The sequence below is a fragment of the Quercus suber genome, unplaced genomic scaffold (assembly GCF_002906115.3).
Source record: "Quercus suber isolate HL8 unplaced genomic scaffold, Cork oak 2.0 scaffold_570, whole genome shotgun sequence".
NCBI lineage: Eukaryota > Viridiplantae > Streptophyta > Magnoliopsida > Fagales > Fagaceae > Quercus > Quercus suber.
The window spans coordinates 368,362-383,622 of NW_027070015.1; the positions used below are offsets into that span (position 1 = coordinate 368,362).

A 15,261-nucleotide genomic window follows, 5' to 3' on the forward strand; every position below is an offset into this window, starting at 1 on the left:
CAAAGATGGTCAAGCCCGTCATACCGAGGAGAAAGAAATCCCTGCTACAGACTAAAATTATTTTGTTATTGTTTTTATCATTATTTTTAAGAATATTTGGAGAACAATTTATGACTCCTCAGTCATATATTTTTTGATTTGTAGACATTTCCCTTTGAGGCATTTATTATTTCTTTGTTTAACTCTACTGCTATTTTGGCTTAATCCGTCTATGACGACTTGTTTTATTCATGGAATGCCTCAATTCACTTTATTTTAATGAACTTTTACTTAGGTCCGTCCTATCTTTCTGAGATGGTCGTCCACCTTAGTGAATATTATTTATGTCCATTTGCTATTGGAATATTTTTGTTACTCTGGGACAATCCGTTCACTTTGTGGACTTTGTAATATTTTCATCCCTAGGGATGATTCATCCAGTATGTGGACATTGAAGGAATTTTCATCATCTTGGGGTGATCCGTCCTACCTTGTGGACTATGTAAAAGTTTTCATCCTTAGGGATGATCCGTCCAGTATGTGGACTTAGTTTATACCCGTCCACTTTTTGGACTTATAATTCATCCTCTTGGGATGATCCGTCCATTTTGTGGACTGTAAAGGTTTTCATCCTTAGGGATGATCTGTCCAGTATGTGGACTTAGTTTATGCCCGTCCACTTTTGGACTTGTAATCTCATCCTTTTGGATAATCCATCCATTTTGTGGACTTAGTTTGTCCGTTTTTTGGACTATAAGAATATAAGTAGAAAAAACATAGTCGTGTCTAGATATTCCTCTTATTAAAAAGAAAACATGCTGTTTGTAAAAAAGTACCTGCCCCCTTAGGCTTAAAAAGATACTTGTAGAAAAAATTGTTCGAAGTAAAAACTAGTAACGGCAGTAAAACTAAATAAACTGGAAATTGGGGAATGTCGATGCTCTTCATATCATCTCTATTGGTAATATTTCCGTAGGTGCTCTGTGTTCCATGGGTGCTACAGTTTCATCCGTCAAGAGTCTCGAGGTGGTAAATGCCCTTCCTCTGCCATAATGCAATCCATGTAGGGTCCTTCCCAGTTGGGCCGAGCTTTCCTTGTGAAGGATCTCTAGTTGTGCCTATTACCTTCCGCAGTACAAGATCTCCAATCTGAAAGTCTCTATGCTTGACATTGGAGTTGTAGTGTTTTGCCATGAAGATTCTGATACTGTGTCAACCTTTGCTCTGTTATCGCCCGGATTTCATCCACTAGGTCAAGCTGAAGGCGCATGGCTCTTCGTTCTTATCCTCGTTGTAAGTTTCCACCCAATAGCTTGTGAGCCCTATTTCTGCTAGGGTGACAGCATCACGTTCGTACGCTAGCCGAAACGGCGTTTCTCTAGTGGGTGTTCTTCCTGTAGTACGATATGCCCATAGAACGCTTGGTAGCTCGTCAGGCTAGATATCCTTTGCCCCCTCAAGTCGGGTTTTGATGATCTTGAGCAAAGACCGATTCGTGACTTCAACTTGCCCATTGGCCTGTGGGTGTGTGGGCGATGAGTAGTGATTCTTGATATCCAGCTCCGAACAAAAGTCCCTAAATGCATTGTTGTCGAATTGCCCTTGAGTAAATTCGGCAATGAAATCAACCACAGCTTGCCCTTTTATTGTGGTTCGCGAGCGGTACTACATATCAAACTCACTCAGATCTACTGCCCATAAAGCCATTCATCTAGCAGCTTCAGGGTTACTCATCACTCTTCTTAGGGGTCGATCCGTTAAAACTATAATGGTATGCCCCTGGAAGTATAGCTTAAGCTTTCGTGCCGCAGTTACTAGCATGAATGCCAGTTTCTTCATTTGGGGGTACCTCTCTTCTACTCCTCGGAATGCCCAGCTTATAAAGTAAACAGGTTTTTGGGATCCACCTTCCTCTCTTACTAAGGCCGCGCTTACCGCTGCTTGCAAAACGGCTAAGTAGAGGTAGAGTTCTTCCCCTAGTTTGGACGGGCTGAGCAATGGTGGGGCTGAAAGGTATTTCTTTAAATCTTCAAATGCCTTCTGGCACTCGTCCTTCCATTCAAATGATTTTCTCAGAGCGCAGAAGAAAGGTAGACACTTGTTCGTCGCTTTTGAGACGAACCTGTTTAGGGCTGTGTTGAGGTTTAAAATTGGTCACAAACTAAGGCCCAAAAAAATAACACGTTAGGCTCATTTCACACAAAAAAATAAATAAATAAACTAAGAGAAAATAAGAGGGTTTGGCTTACACAATGAAGGAAAAAAGAGAAAAGAAAGAAGAAAATGGCAAGAGGCCCAAAGGATTGGGATGCAAAGACCCACGAAAGAACAAAAAGGGCCCAGACCAGGCAGAACCAGCAAATCAAAGAAAGCTCAGTAAGAAGGGCTGGGCCAGGATCCCAGAAGTCCCCAGAGTCCAGGGATCCCTGGACGCGAAGTAAAATTGAAGCAAATTTAAAGAGGGACAAAAGACGAAGAGCATGCGGGTCTCATCCTCCAGACATGCAGTAAAGCCAGGAGGTACGAAGCAAAAACACAGGACCCGTGATTCCAACCATTTGGAGAAAGTGACAAGGAAGAGTACAACTGAAAAAACTGAAGTGCTAAGAAGAAAAAGCCAAATAACTGAAGACCAGCCAACGAAGAAGTCTGGAAATAGAAAACTAGCTAAGGGACTTTCGTTTGGTCGCACCAAAAGCAAGAAACTATGAGAGAAAAAGGAAACAACATAACCCTGAGCAAACTGGCACGGCACGAACTCTAAGGGGCAAAAGGGAGAAATCAACTAGTATCCCGGAGCTCGAGCTGTGCTATAAAAGGAGGAGGGGGTCCATGTTGAAAGGGATTCAGATTCAGATAGAGATTCATCTTCGATTAGATCATTCAGGCTTTAATGGCCATTTTCTAGAGTCTCATAAAACTATAAAAAAGAGCTTTGTAAAATCAAAAGAAAACAGAGGAACCACTCTCAATATCCCAGAGACAACCACTATAGTACATGCTCGGATTCAACAAATTCAAACTTTGCAAGTCTTGGAAGCTTAAATAGCTATCAAAGTTTGTAATTTTTGAACTTAGTTGAACCTTGCATCACGTCTTAGTGAGCACTGTAATTATAACTAAAGAAAATTAATAAAATGCACCTCACTAATTCGAGGATCCCTAACATTTTCTTACATTGTATTTCATTTGTTGTGCATTCCTTTGCTGTTGAAATGTCATTCAATACAAATATTTTTACTTGTTAGTTATTTGTATTGTAGGAAGCTTGTTTTGTGCACCACTCGGTTCTCAAACAGTCCTTTTAGCTGCGGTGAACCGAGCCCAGTCCACCAAGAATATTTATTTGGCCCAGGATCTTTAGGCCACTGTGCTAAGAAGAAAAAGGCACTCTCACAGGCTATAATTTTGCCATTCAAGCTTTGCACCTCCTTATCCGTCTTCGGTGGTTCTAACTCCATTATGGCTCGTATCTTCTCCAAGTTAGCCTCTATACCCCTTTGGGATACCATGAAGCCCAAGAATTTCTCCGCCGTCACTTTGAACGCGCACTTGTTTGGATTTAGCTTCATGTTATATGTTTGGAGGGTATCAAACATCTCCCAGAGGTCGCCTAGGTGATCATTCTCGCAAAGGGTTCTTCACTAACATGTCATTAACATAAACTTGTATGTTCCTCCTAATCTAGTGTGCGAAAATTTTGTTCATCAATCTCTGGTACGTTGCCTCTGCGTTCTTGAGCCCAAATGACATCACCTTGTAGCAAAAGAGCCCTTGGCTTGTAACGAAGGAGGTTTTCTCTTGATCAGCCTCTTCCATCTTGATTTGATTGTAGCCCAAAAAGGCATCCATGAAGCTTAGGAGCTGGTGTCTTGCCGTCGAGTCTACTAATGTATCTATCCGAGAGAGTGGGTAGCTGTTCTTCGGGCATGCCCTATTAAGGTCCATGAAATCAACACACATTCACCACTTCCCATTAGCCTTCTTGACTATGACTACGTTTACCAACCAGTCAGGGTAGTATACTTCTCGAATGAAACCTGCTTCCAGTAGCTTATTGACCTCTTCCGCTATCGCTTTGTCTCGCTTCTGAGCGAACACTCGCTTTTTCTGACGGACGGGTAAGGATAGGAAGTTCATATTCAACTTGTGAACTATGACAGAAGGATCAATCCCTAGCATGTCCTCGTGACTCCATGCAAACATGTCTTGATTCATCCTAAGGAAAGCTGTGAGGGCTTGACGTATCGACTGGCTGGCTAACATCCCCATCCTAGTCATTCGTTCAGGCCTTGATTCATCAAGGGTTACCTCTTCCAATTCTTCAACCGGCTCCGCTATGGTCCGTTGCTCTTCTATGCACATGGTCTGCTGGTGATCTTCCATCTCTAGCATGGCAATGTAGCATTCGCTTGCGGCCACTTCATAACTCACCGATCCCATAATCTATAGGGAACTTGATCATTAGGTGGTATGTCAATGTTGCTGCTTTCCATGAGTTAAGTGTGGGTCATCCAAGGATAGCATTATGAGCGGACAAGTAGTCAACCACAAGGAATGTCATATCCTTCATGATCTGCTGAGGATAATCACCCACTGTTACCGAGAATGTGACCGCACCTAACAGGAATACCCTTGTTCCTCCAAAACCGACCAGTAGAGCGTTCGTTGGTATCAACCGTGTTCTGTTAATCCCCATTTACTGGAATGCTGGGTAGTATAGGATGTCTGTCGAGCTGCCGTTGTCGACCAACATCCAGTGCACATTGTAGTCCCCCACACGTATGATGACAACAAGTGCATCGTCATGCGAGTGGTGAAGACGTTGTGCATCTTCCTCTGAGAATCCGATGATGAGGCACTCTCTCCGCNGAGAAGTCCAATTTAATTTTAGTTACTAAGTGAAAAAAAAAAAAAAAAAAAAACTATAGAATCAAAATTAATAAACCTTCAAAAAAATCACCACCATCAATTCTTTTTTTTATTGTACTATTATTATTATTATTATTTAAAGACAAAATAGAAAAGTTTAATTTTACGTCATGCATCCCATCTAATTTTCTTAAATTTTGTACAACTATTTATTACACTACAAAATTTGAGAAGTCCAATTTAATTTTTTTTAATTTTTTATTTTAAATGAGTTACTAAATGAAAAAACTATAAAATCAAAATTAATAAACCTTAAAAAAATCACCATGATTCATTTTTCTCGTATTATTATTACTATTATATAAACAGTGATAGGACAAACCAAAATTAAGAATTTCATGGATAACAATTTAAATGATTTTTTTTTTTAAATTTAGTTCAAATAAACTTATATTTATTTTATTAGTAGCTAACTTATATTTTCATATATACAAACATTATAAATATTATATATAAACTTGATATTTTAACATGCATTTAGTTATACTTATTTGTAAATATATTTCATGCATATGCATGAAATTACAAGTTAATTTCAAGAAAATACGATGGAACAATATTCCAATAGATTGTTTAAATATAATATAAAATATAAATTCAATTAAAAAAAATATATATATATATTAAAAGAACATTGGTTAATAATCAATTTTAAGAAAATTTTAACATATTTTTATGAAGAATAAAAAAAAATTGTCAAAACATTAATTTTTTTTTTCTTTTTTCCATAAAAACTTTATTTAGCTGGATTGTTAACCAACACCCTAAGGGCACTTGTTAGCATAACCCATATTAAAATAATAACATAAAATTATATCGCCTCAAAAACTTAGGTGACAACATATTATGAAATAATTCAAAAATCAAATGTCTGAGAAAACTGAGATTATATATATATGTGTGTGCGCGCGCACGCACGTGTGGATGAGAAATATACGATGATCTAGGGGCCCTGCCTCATCAACCAAAACTTTCAGGCTCAACTCTTCCAATCTCCTCGTGAAAATAAGAGGGGGTCCTAACTACTAATAAACAAACCATAGGTATGGCAAAGAAATTTCATCCAACATTGCAGTGCTTATTATTAGGTTGTAGACATTATGCTGGTTTTTTGCATAATTTTTACATCCATGTACGAAACTGAAATAACCATAAAACAGAAATTGCAAACAGCACACCATATTTACAAGCACTCAAGCTTATTAGTGCTCAAAGAGCAGGTAATCTTTCGATGAAGTTTTCGAGAGCATCTAATCACCATTGTCATCATCATCTAGTAACCATATAAATTCAATTAAAATAATATATATATATATTAAAAGAACATTGGTTAATAATCAATTTTAAAAAAATTTTGACATATTTTTATGAAGAATAAAAAAAAATTGTCAAAACATTAATTACTTTTTTTTTTCTTTTTTCCATAAAAACTTTATTTAGCTGGATTGTTAACCGATACCCTAAGGGCACTTATTAGCATAACCAATATTAAAATAATAACATAAAATTATATCGCCTCAAAAACTTAGGTGACAACATATTATGAAATAATTCAAAAATCAAATGTCTGAGAAAACTGAGATTATATATATATGTGTGTGTGCGCGCACGCACGTGTGGATGAGAAATATACGATGATCTAGGGGCCCTGCCTCATCAACCAAAACTTTCAGGCTCAACTCTTCCAATCTCCCCGTGAAAATAAGAGGGGATCCTAACTACTAATAAACAAACCATAGGTATGGCAAAGAAATTTCATCCAACATTGCAGTGCTTATTATTAGGTTGTAGACCTTATGCTGGTTTTTTGCATAATTTTTACATCCATGTCCGAAACTGAAATAACCATAAAACAGAAATTGCAAACAGCACACCATATTTACAAGCACTCAAGCTTATTAGTGCTCAAAGAGCAGGTAATCTTTCGATGAAGTTTTCGAGAGCATCTAATCACCATTGTCATCATCATCTAGTAACCTCCTTGTATATAAGCATTCAAGCGGTCTAGCTCCTCCCGGTGCTCACTAACCACAGCACGGACCACATCTCCAATGGACACCATGCCTATCATCCCCTTTCCATCTACGACTGGAATATGCCTGATACGGTTATCTGCCACACAACCATGAGTTCCAAGCTTAAATTATAGCGAATTAAGAGAGAGGGAAAGAAAGAGAGAATTAACATCAATAATGAGAAGCAGCATATAATACCTGTCATCAGTTGCATTGCCCGCAAAACTTTGGTGTCAGGTGTGACTGTGATAAGCTTGTTCTGCAGCCACCGCGTTATAGCACATGCCATTGTTAGATATAACACAGGAAATGTAAACAACCTTTTATAGACAATTGACACAAAGCAAGAATGATATCCTGCCAAGAGGGAGAAAACATATACCTCCTCAGTCATGATATCCCCAACCTTGGTTGACTTGGATGATCTTCCCTGTACTATGATCTTCCTCAGATAATCTGGAATTAAATGATAAAATAGAAAACTCGATTGACTAAAACAAGTACAGATACCCCTACCAACCATTGTTCATACATTATGTACAGCCACTAATTCCATTGTATTAAAATTAAGGGTATTGTAGATGTTCAAGCAATGAATAAATAAATAAATAGAAGAGATGGAATATGAACTTGAAAATCCAGGAAGAAGCTCTGCACGGGCAGTGTTTTCCCCGTTTTTGGCAGTTAACACAGTTGAGTTTCAACCTTTTAGTAAGATTCCAGTGAAATCACACATATCCCTGTTGATCCCAGCCATTGTTCTTTGGAGTGAACTTTAAAATCAAATGAAATATACAAATCATCTCAACTAAGCCAAATGAAATATCTTCAATTGTTGCAGTCATCAAAAATCTTTCGTCTCATAATGAAGTGTTCCAAAGCCATACAATGTGCTCATTCCCTCGAAAAAAATTCAAATTTCCAAGTATTACTGCTTAGCGTAAATAGCTGCTAGCGATATTGACTATTTTGCAAAAGTATATCCTCCATATTGAAAGTTCACAAATATTCTTCAAGTTCCTCCTCTTTTATATTCTTTTTGGGTACCAGTTGTTGTTAATAAATTTTATAGAGTAAAATAATTAAAAAGTACCATCATTTATGAAAAACAAGAGAGAGGGGGGGGGTGTTTATTGTTATCTTTTGAGCAATACTATCCAACCGAGAGAAGCATGAGCCAACTTTCAGGTAGTGGAATGACTCAGATACAGCATTGGATAACCACATCAATGAGATCTAGTGCATTACCATTATTCTATAATCTGGGTCAAAAAGGTGTAAACAAATAAGGAAATAAAATTATTGAAGAAGCCAGAACATTTGAAAGCTAAAGACCTCATATAATTAGATCCTAGTGTAATTCACCTAGTTCATGTGCCAGTGGATGATATGATAATCCTAGCATACAAAATAAGAGTGCAACTTCCAAAGAAAAACCCCTCTTATAATAATTCATGACAAACAAAACAGTTATTCAAATATCAAGTAAATGAGCTAAAGAATCTTTTCAATATCACAAACCTCTCTCTGTAATAATGCCAGCAAGTGCTTCTTTCGCTCCGGGTTTCACAACCACCAAGGCCCCAACATTGTGATGGGTCATCTGACAAGGAAACAATTTATTTAAGTCTAGACATCAATCCTCTATGGAAAAGCACATCAAAATCATTTCAATACTAATCATACTTTAAAAATTAATAAATAAAAGATTTTTCATAAGGATCAAATATGCATACCGACTTAACAGCTTCATAAACACTGTCCTCCGTAGTGCACCAAAGCCAGGAGCCATCAGCATTTTTACCTTTTGCTTTCAAGACATCTGAAATTGTAGTGCTTTCAAAACCTTGCTCTTCGATGCGATTAGCTGTAACTGACTCAAAGCGTGAAAACATAACAGGTTGCATCAAGGGAGTCATTGGACGGATGTGTTGTAACACTGCATTTTTGACAATGTTTCCATGTGACAAAAATGATCGAAGAGCTCCTTGCATTTTTACCTGTTAAAAAAGAGAAAAATAATGAATGTCGTAACCACTTAAGCATGTAGCTGGTCATGCTTCACAAGGGAAGAAGAAGTGATAAGCCCTTAATACATATGCACCAAAAACCAATCACATGCAAAGTTTATTGCTTAATCAGGGATTGAACTCAAACATGGAATTTTAAATGGGAGGTATAGTGAAGAAGACACAGATTGAACTCAGTACCTCTGATACCAAGCTCAATGAGTTTTTACTATGTAGGTTTTTTGTTTTTAATTTTTGAAAGTCAAAAAAGCAATAATAAATTTCTGAATCCTCTTAATATATAGAGATGCACCAAAAACCAATCACATGCAAAGATTATGGCTTAATCAGGGATCAAACTCAAAAGTGAAACTTTAAAAGGAAGGTATAATGGAGGAAACACAGATTAAACTAATGACCCATGATACCATGTTAAATTACAGCTCGTAAATTTAATCATTTATCCACATAATTCTAACATTATCGCTTTCAATATCGATGCATAAACGAAATACTTGAAAGGATGCTACCAAATCCAACATGAATTAACACCCAGTGAGTATGAATAAATAAATAAAGACAGATTTCAAATCTACTAGATAGACATGTGCTACTTAACGTTTACAAGTTAAACCTAGGATGATCAAACATGTTACAACTGGATAGACATGTCGGAACCAGAACATGCCCAGATCAAAGTATCCGGATCATTTATGATTAGATCTATGACAAGAAGTAAAAAAAAAACATACGAAATTAACTTATTAATTGGTTCTTACAAACATATATGGAAATTCATTCAGACACGAAAATGACCACTCAATGATAGGTTTCCTAAATGGGAAAAAACGAACACATGCAACATCGGTCCATCGAATTTTGTACTAAACCCAGTTACAAATTTTTGTACTTAATTGATTTGTGAAGAAAAATGAGCACAAAACTCAGAGCAACAGTGTGATCGAACCCATTTTGAGCACACACCACCGAAGATTTGGTAGTAGTGTAAAAAGGTCCGTCAATATTAACGTTGATCAAACTATCAGAAATCACATATAAAATCATAGATGAATATTATGAAGCAGAAGAAGAAAGAAAAAGTTGAAAACAGAGTACCGGAGAGAGAATGCAATTCCACCGGAAACACTCACACACACACACACAGTGAGAGAGAGAGAGAGAGAGAGAGTACACTATCTATCTACAAATTGTAAGTTGTAAGAATAGCGGCAGCAAGTTCGGTTTTGGATAATGACTGAGCCCTAGTGCTTATGGGTATGGGTCCACTTGCACCTTCGCACGTGCAAGTGCAACACTTATCCAAAACAGATTTCTCAGCACTTCAGTCACCGGCTGTTACAACAATAACAGAATGTGTGAGCGGAGTCATTGGACTCTTTTTTTGGGATTAAAATGGCATCTTTTACTTTTGCATAAAATTTAATTTAGTTGTTTAACTTTTAATTTTATTCCATTCAGTCTTTTCGTTAGTCTCTATTAATTTAATTATTAAAGATTCCAAGATGACTTATTGTGTGTTTAGATATTATTTATTTTGTTAAAAATTGAAAATAAATAAAAGATATTTTTTGTTATTGTTCATTAATGAAAATATTGTGCATTTGCCTTGATGCACTGTTCTTATGAACAGTGCACCAAGCACTGGACTTAAAAAAAAAAAAACACAAACTTGGAAAACGCAAACGCCAAATCCAAACAAAGTTTTAGTGAACATTTGACAATCTGCGTCCAGAGTTTCACTTGTTTATTTTATTTTTTTGAAAAGTCAGTTTTCACATGATTTGCACTGTTTAGTGGGTCCGTGCACTGTACACGGAACCCACAAACCTCTTTTTTCAACAAAATTTTCATTAAAAATGGGTTCCATAGTATTATTCACACATATAAAAATTATTTTGCTACAGTATTTTCAGTTTTTAGCAAAATAAGCGGTATCAAACAGGACCCTTAGTGTGCGTTAGATACCACTTATTTTGCTGAAAACAATAAAAAAAAAAAAAAAAAGGTTACTGTTCATTAATGAAAATACTGTGCATTTGCCTTGATGCACTGTTCATTCCCATGAACAGTGCACCAGGGCTGACTTAAAAAAAAAAAAAAAAAAAAAACCAAACAGAAAACCAACGCCAAATCCAAACAAAGTTTAGTGAACGTTTGGACAACGTCTCGTCCAGGTTTCACTTTTTATTTTATTTTTTGAAAAGTCAGTTTTCACTGATTTGCACTATTTAGTGGGTCCGTGCACTGTCACGGAACCCACAAACCTCTTTTTTCAAAAAATTTCATTAAAAATGGGTTCATAGTATTATTCACACATATAAAAATTATTTTGTATAAGTTAATTTTCAGTTTTTAGCAAAATAAGCGGTATCCAAACGGACTCTTAGTGTGCGTTTGGATATTGCTTATTTTGCTGAAAACTGAAAACAATAAAAAAAATTTGGTTACTGTTCATTAATTAAAATACTGTGCATTTGCCTTAAATGCACTGTTCCCATGAACAGTGCACCAGGCGCTGGACTTAAAAAAAAAAAAAAAAAAACACAAACTTAGAAAACGCAAAATCAGTGGGTTCGTGCACTGTTCACGAAACCCACAAACCTCTTTTTTCAATAAAACTTTCATTAAAAATGGATCTCACGGCATTATTCACACATTTAAAAATTATTTTGTTATAGTGTTTTTAATTTTCAGTTTTCAGCAAAATAAGCGGTATCCAAACGAACCCTTAGTTTTTTATTTAGTAAGATTTAAAGTTAACGCCACAATTTTGAAAGAGACTAACTAAAATATTGAATTTAACAAAATAAGCGGTATCCAAACAGACCTTTAGTGTGCATTTGGATACCGCTTATTTTGCTGAAAACTGAAAACAATTAAAAAAAAAAAAAGTTGGTTACTGTTCATTAATGAAAATACTGTGCATTTGCCTTGATGTACTGTTCATGTCCCATGAACAGTGAATTAGGTGCTACACTTAAAAATAAAAATTAAAAAAAAAAAAAAAAACCCAAATGCCAAATCCAAACAAAGCTTTAGTGAACGTTTGGATAGCATCTACGTTTAGCGTTTCACTTTTTTATTTTTTATTTTTTGAAAAGTCAGTTTTCACGTGATTTGCACTGTTCAGTGGGTCCGTGCACTGTTCACGAGACCCACAAACCTCTTTTTTCAATAAAACTTTTATTAAAAATGGGTCCCACGGCATTATTCACACATTTAAAAATTATTTTGTTATAGTGTTTTTAATTTTTAATTTTCAGCAAAATAAACAGTATCCAAACGAATCCTTAGTTTTTTATTTAGTAAGATTTAAAGTTAACGCCACAATTTTGAAAGAGACTAACTAAAATATTGAATTTAACAAAATTGAAAATTAGAGAATTTTTTTTTTGAGAAACAATAAAAAAAAAAATAGAAATGAAGTTACATGATTGAATTAAATTTTAAACAAAGTTAGATGATGTAATCTATAATTGAGCATTTTTTTTTATTCAAAATGATACTATTTTATTAATAATTTATAACTGATATATCAAAAACAAGAACCCTAGTTATAGGCTAGGGTCTAATTAATTGCTAAGTGGCGTATATATTGGGAAATCGCTTACTTTAGTCTCCTGCATCACCAAATCTTTGCATTTACGCTAAAGTTATAAGTCATTATCATGTGTTAACGTAGATGCAATTTTTTTCTATGCACTAATCATTTTTGCTCAATTTATTTATATAGTTCTCTCTATATGCGTGGAGATGATCAAGTACATGTATACCTTTTTATTAATGTTATCTTATTTCGATTTTTTTTTTTGTTGATTTAATATATTCAAAATTACATCATTGGATTATATATTTTTATTGTCTTTAACATACATGCTAACTTTCATATTACTCATATGCTGTTTAATCAAATATTTTACAAATAAAATAGTTATTCATCGTTGGCCATCTTAACAATTTTTTTTTGGTAAATTGGAATTTCATTTAAAAACTTAGAAAGGTTACAAAGGTGGGGTAAATAACACCCCAAGCGTCCGTTAAAAGCTAATACAAAATACAAGGTTGACTAGACTGTAAATTAAGTGAGCCCGGATTATTAAGTCCTTCTTTAGCCAAATGTCCGTGCAATGGTTCCTCTCACGGTGGATGTAGGAGATATGGGCTTCCTCAAAAAACTAGAGGTGGGGCTTGCAATCGGAATTGAGACCAATGTAAGGATGATGTGAGACAGAAGAGTCATTATGAGATTTAATAATATCAACCATAGCTTGCGCATCAATTTCTATCATGAGTTTTTTGATGTTGAGACTTTTGGCAAGGGTTAGATCATCTCTAAGACCCCATAATTTTGCGGCTAGTGAATGAGTGAAGTTGATTGCCCTATTGAAACTTCCAGCCCAAGCACCTTTGGGGTCTCTGAGCAAGCCGCCCGCCAAGGCCATTCTGGGGTTACCACAGGCTGACCCATCGGTATTGAGCTTGAAAAAACCCGAGGGGGAGGATTCCACCCTATGTTGACTATGTTGTTCTTGATGGAAGAGACTCTTATTGGAAGAGTGTGGAATATGTCTAGGCTGAAAGCTTTTATTTTCCTAAGGATGGATTGGATCACAAAGGGTTGTGCTTCCATGACAAGTTTATTCCGCTTTAACCAAATTGTCCAAGCTACTAGGGGAAAGGAAGTACTTCGGGGAATATGAGGAAGATACGTGGTATTGGAAGAGGTGGTGGACATGAGCTTAAGCCAGTCAAGAAGGTTTGGGGTGAGGAAACTTGGAGGAGGGTTATTATTTGAGAGCTCATTCTAGATAGGTGTGACGATGGGGCAATCTCTAAAAATGTGGAGTGTGGTTTTGATGTTCGAAAGGCAGAGTAGGTAGGACGCATTGGGAATGATATGTCTTTTGAGGAGTTGGTCCTTGGTTGGGAGGTGATCCTGGTAGGCAAGCCAAAGGAAGGTTTTAACTCTCAAGATTGTGGGGGTCTTCCAAAGCCATTTCCATGTATAAGGGGTAGGGATAGAAGCAGAACTAGAAGCGAGAAGATAAGCTGAGCGGACATCGAAACTACCATTAGGCGAGGAGTTCTAAGAAGGGAGGTCGTCAAGGGATGAGTGAAACAGTTTGGTTGTAGCTTGGATAATGCCGCGTACATGATTTGGAAGGTCGAATGACAAAGTCGTAAGGTTCCAGTTGCCATGGGGGTCCCACGAATCCTTAACCTTGAGGGAGAGGTCCTTTGCATGGAGGGGTCCTTGGATGAGGCTATGAAGCGAGCCGTGACTTGTCCAATTATCTTACCAGAAGTTTATGGATTCTCCATTTCGAATTAACCACCTAGTGCCCATATCACAAATGTCCTTGGTTTTTAGGATGCTATTCCAAACGGTGGATTTTCTTTTTGCTGTGCTGGAGGAGAGCAAGTATTTTCTTCTCAGAGTGTCAACCCAAATGCTCTTGTCGTTAGTGTGAATGGCCTAAGCTCTCTTCACTAGGAGACTTTTATTGTGAATAAGGCTCTTCTTTAACCCGAGTCCTCCTAAGTGTTTGGGCTTGGTGACAACGTCTCAATTAATTGCATGTAATTTTTTCCTCGTGGTTGAGTCACCCTACAAGAAGTTGCGATTGATTCTGTCAAGCTTGGTACAGATTTTCGAGGGCAGAAGGTTACATTGCATCAGGTGGGTGGGCATGGATGAGGTGACAGAGTTAATGAGAGTCATTCGGCCTACCAGGGAAAGGGATCTCTCTTTCCAACCAGAAAGTCTAGCTCAAACTTTATCGAGGATGAAGTCACAGGCTTTTTTATTTCTTCCATCCGTTTTGATAGAGATTCCTAAATATTTTCCAAAATCCATGGAACGCCTCATTCCCAGTTCGGTTTCGAAGGAGTTTATGTTATCAGCATTGGTCATAGAGGAGAAGAAGATTTTGATTTGCTAAGGTTCACTTTTTGGCTGGAGGAGGTGCAGAATTCATTAAGAACTTTTTTGATGGAAGGGTAGTTTTTTCTTGTTGCTTTTGCAAAAAAGATTAGATCATCGGCAAAGAACAGGTGTGAGAAGGAAGGGCCTTCCCTGGAGGTTTTCACGCCAGACTAGTTGCCAAGGATGACTTTTGACTGGATGAGCTAGGCTAAATACTCCATGCAAAGGATGAAAATGTACGGTGAGATGTGGTCCCTTTGTCAAATGCCTCTTGAATGAAGGAAAGGATCGAGCTTTTCTCCATTAACTAGGATGAAAAGGTTGGACAAGGAGATACAGGATATGATGAGATCGATCCAATTTTGGGAAATTAAACCAG

At 36.7% G+C, this 15,261-nt stretch overlaps 1 protein-coding gene across 1 annotated transcript; it reads right to left on the reverse strand.

The window, feature by feature from the left end:
- Positions 1–6,664: 6,664 nt before the first annotated feature.
- On the reverse strand, positions 6,665–10,165 carry LOC112007251 (CBS domain-containing protein CBSX3, mitochondrial). Its single transcript, XM_024039575.2, has 6 exons — positions 10,052–10,165; positions 8,663–8,926; positions 8,448–8,529; positions 7,309–7,382; positions 7,125–7,185; positions 6,665–7,023 (listed from the first exon to the last, which is right to left on the reverse strand). Exons 2-6 carry the CDS (start codon positions 8,918–8,920, stop codon positions 6,881–6,883), a joined length of 618 nt encoding a protein of 205 aa, XP_023895343.1. The 5' UTR covers positions 8,921–8,926; positions 10,052–10,165; the 3' UTR covers positions 6,665–6,880.
- Between the last annotated feature and the right edge of the window lie 5,096 nt (positions 10,166–15,261).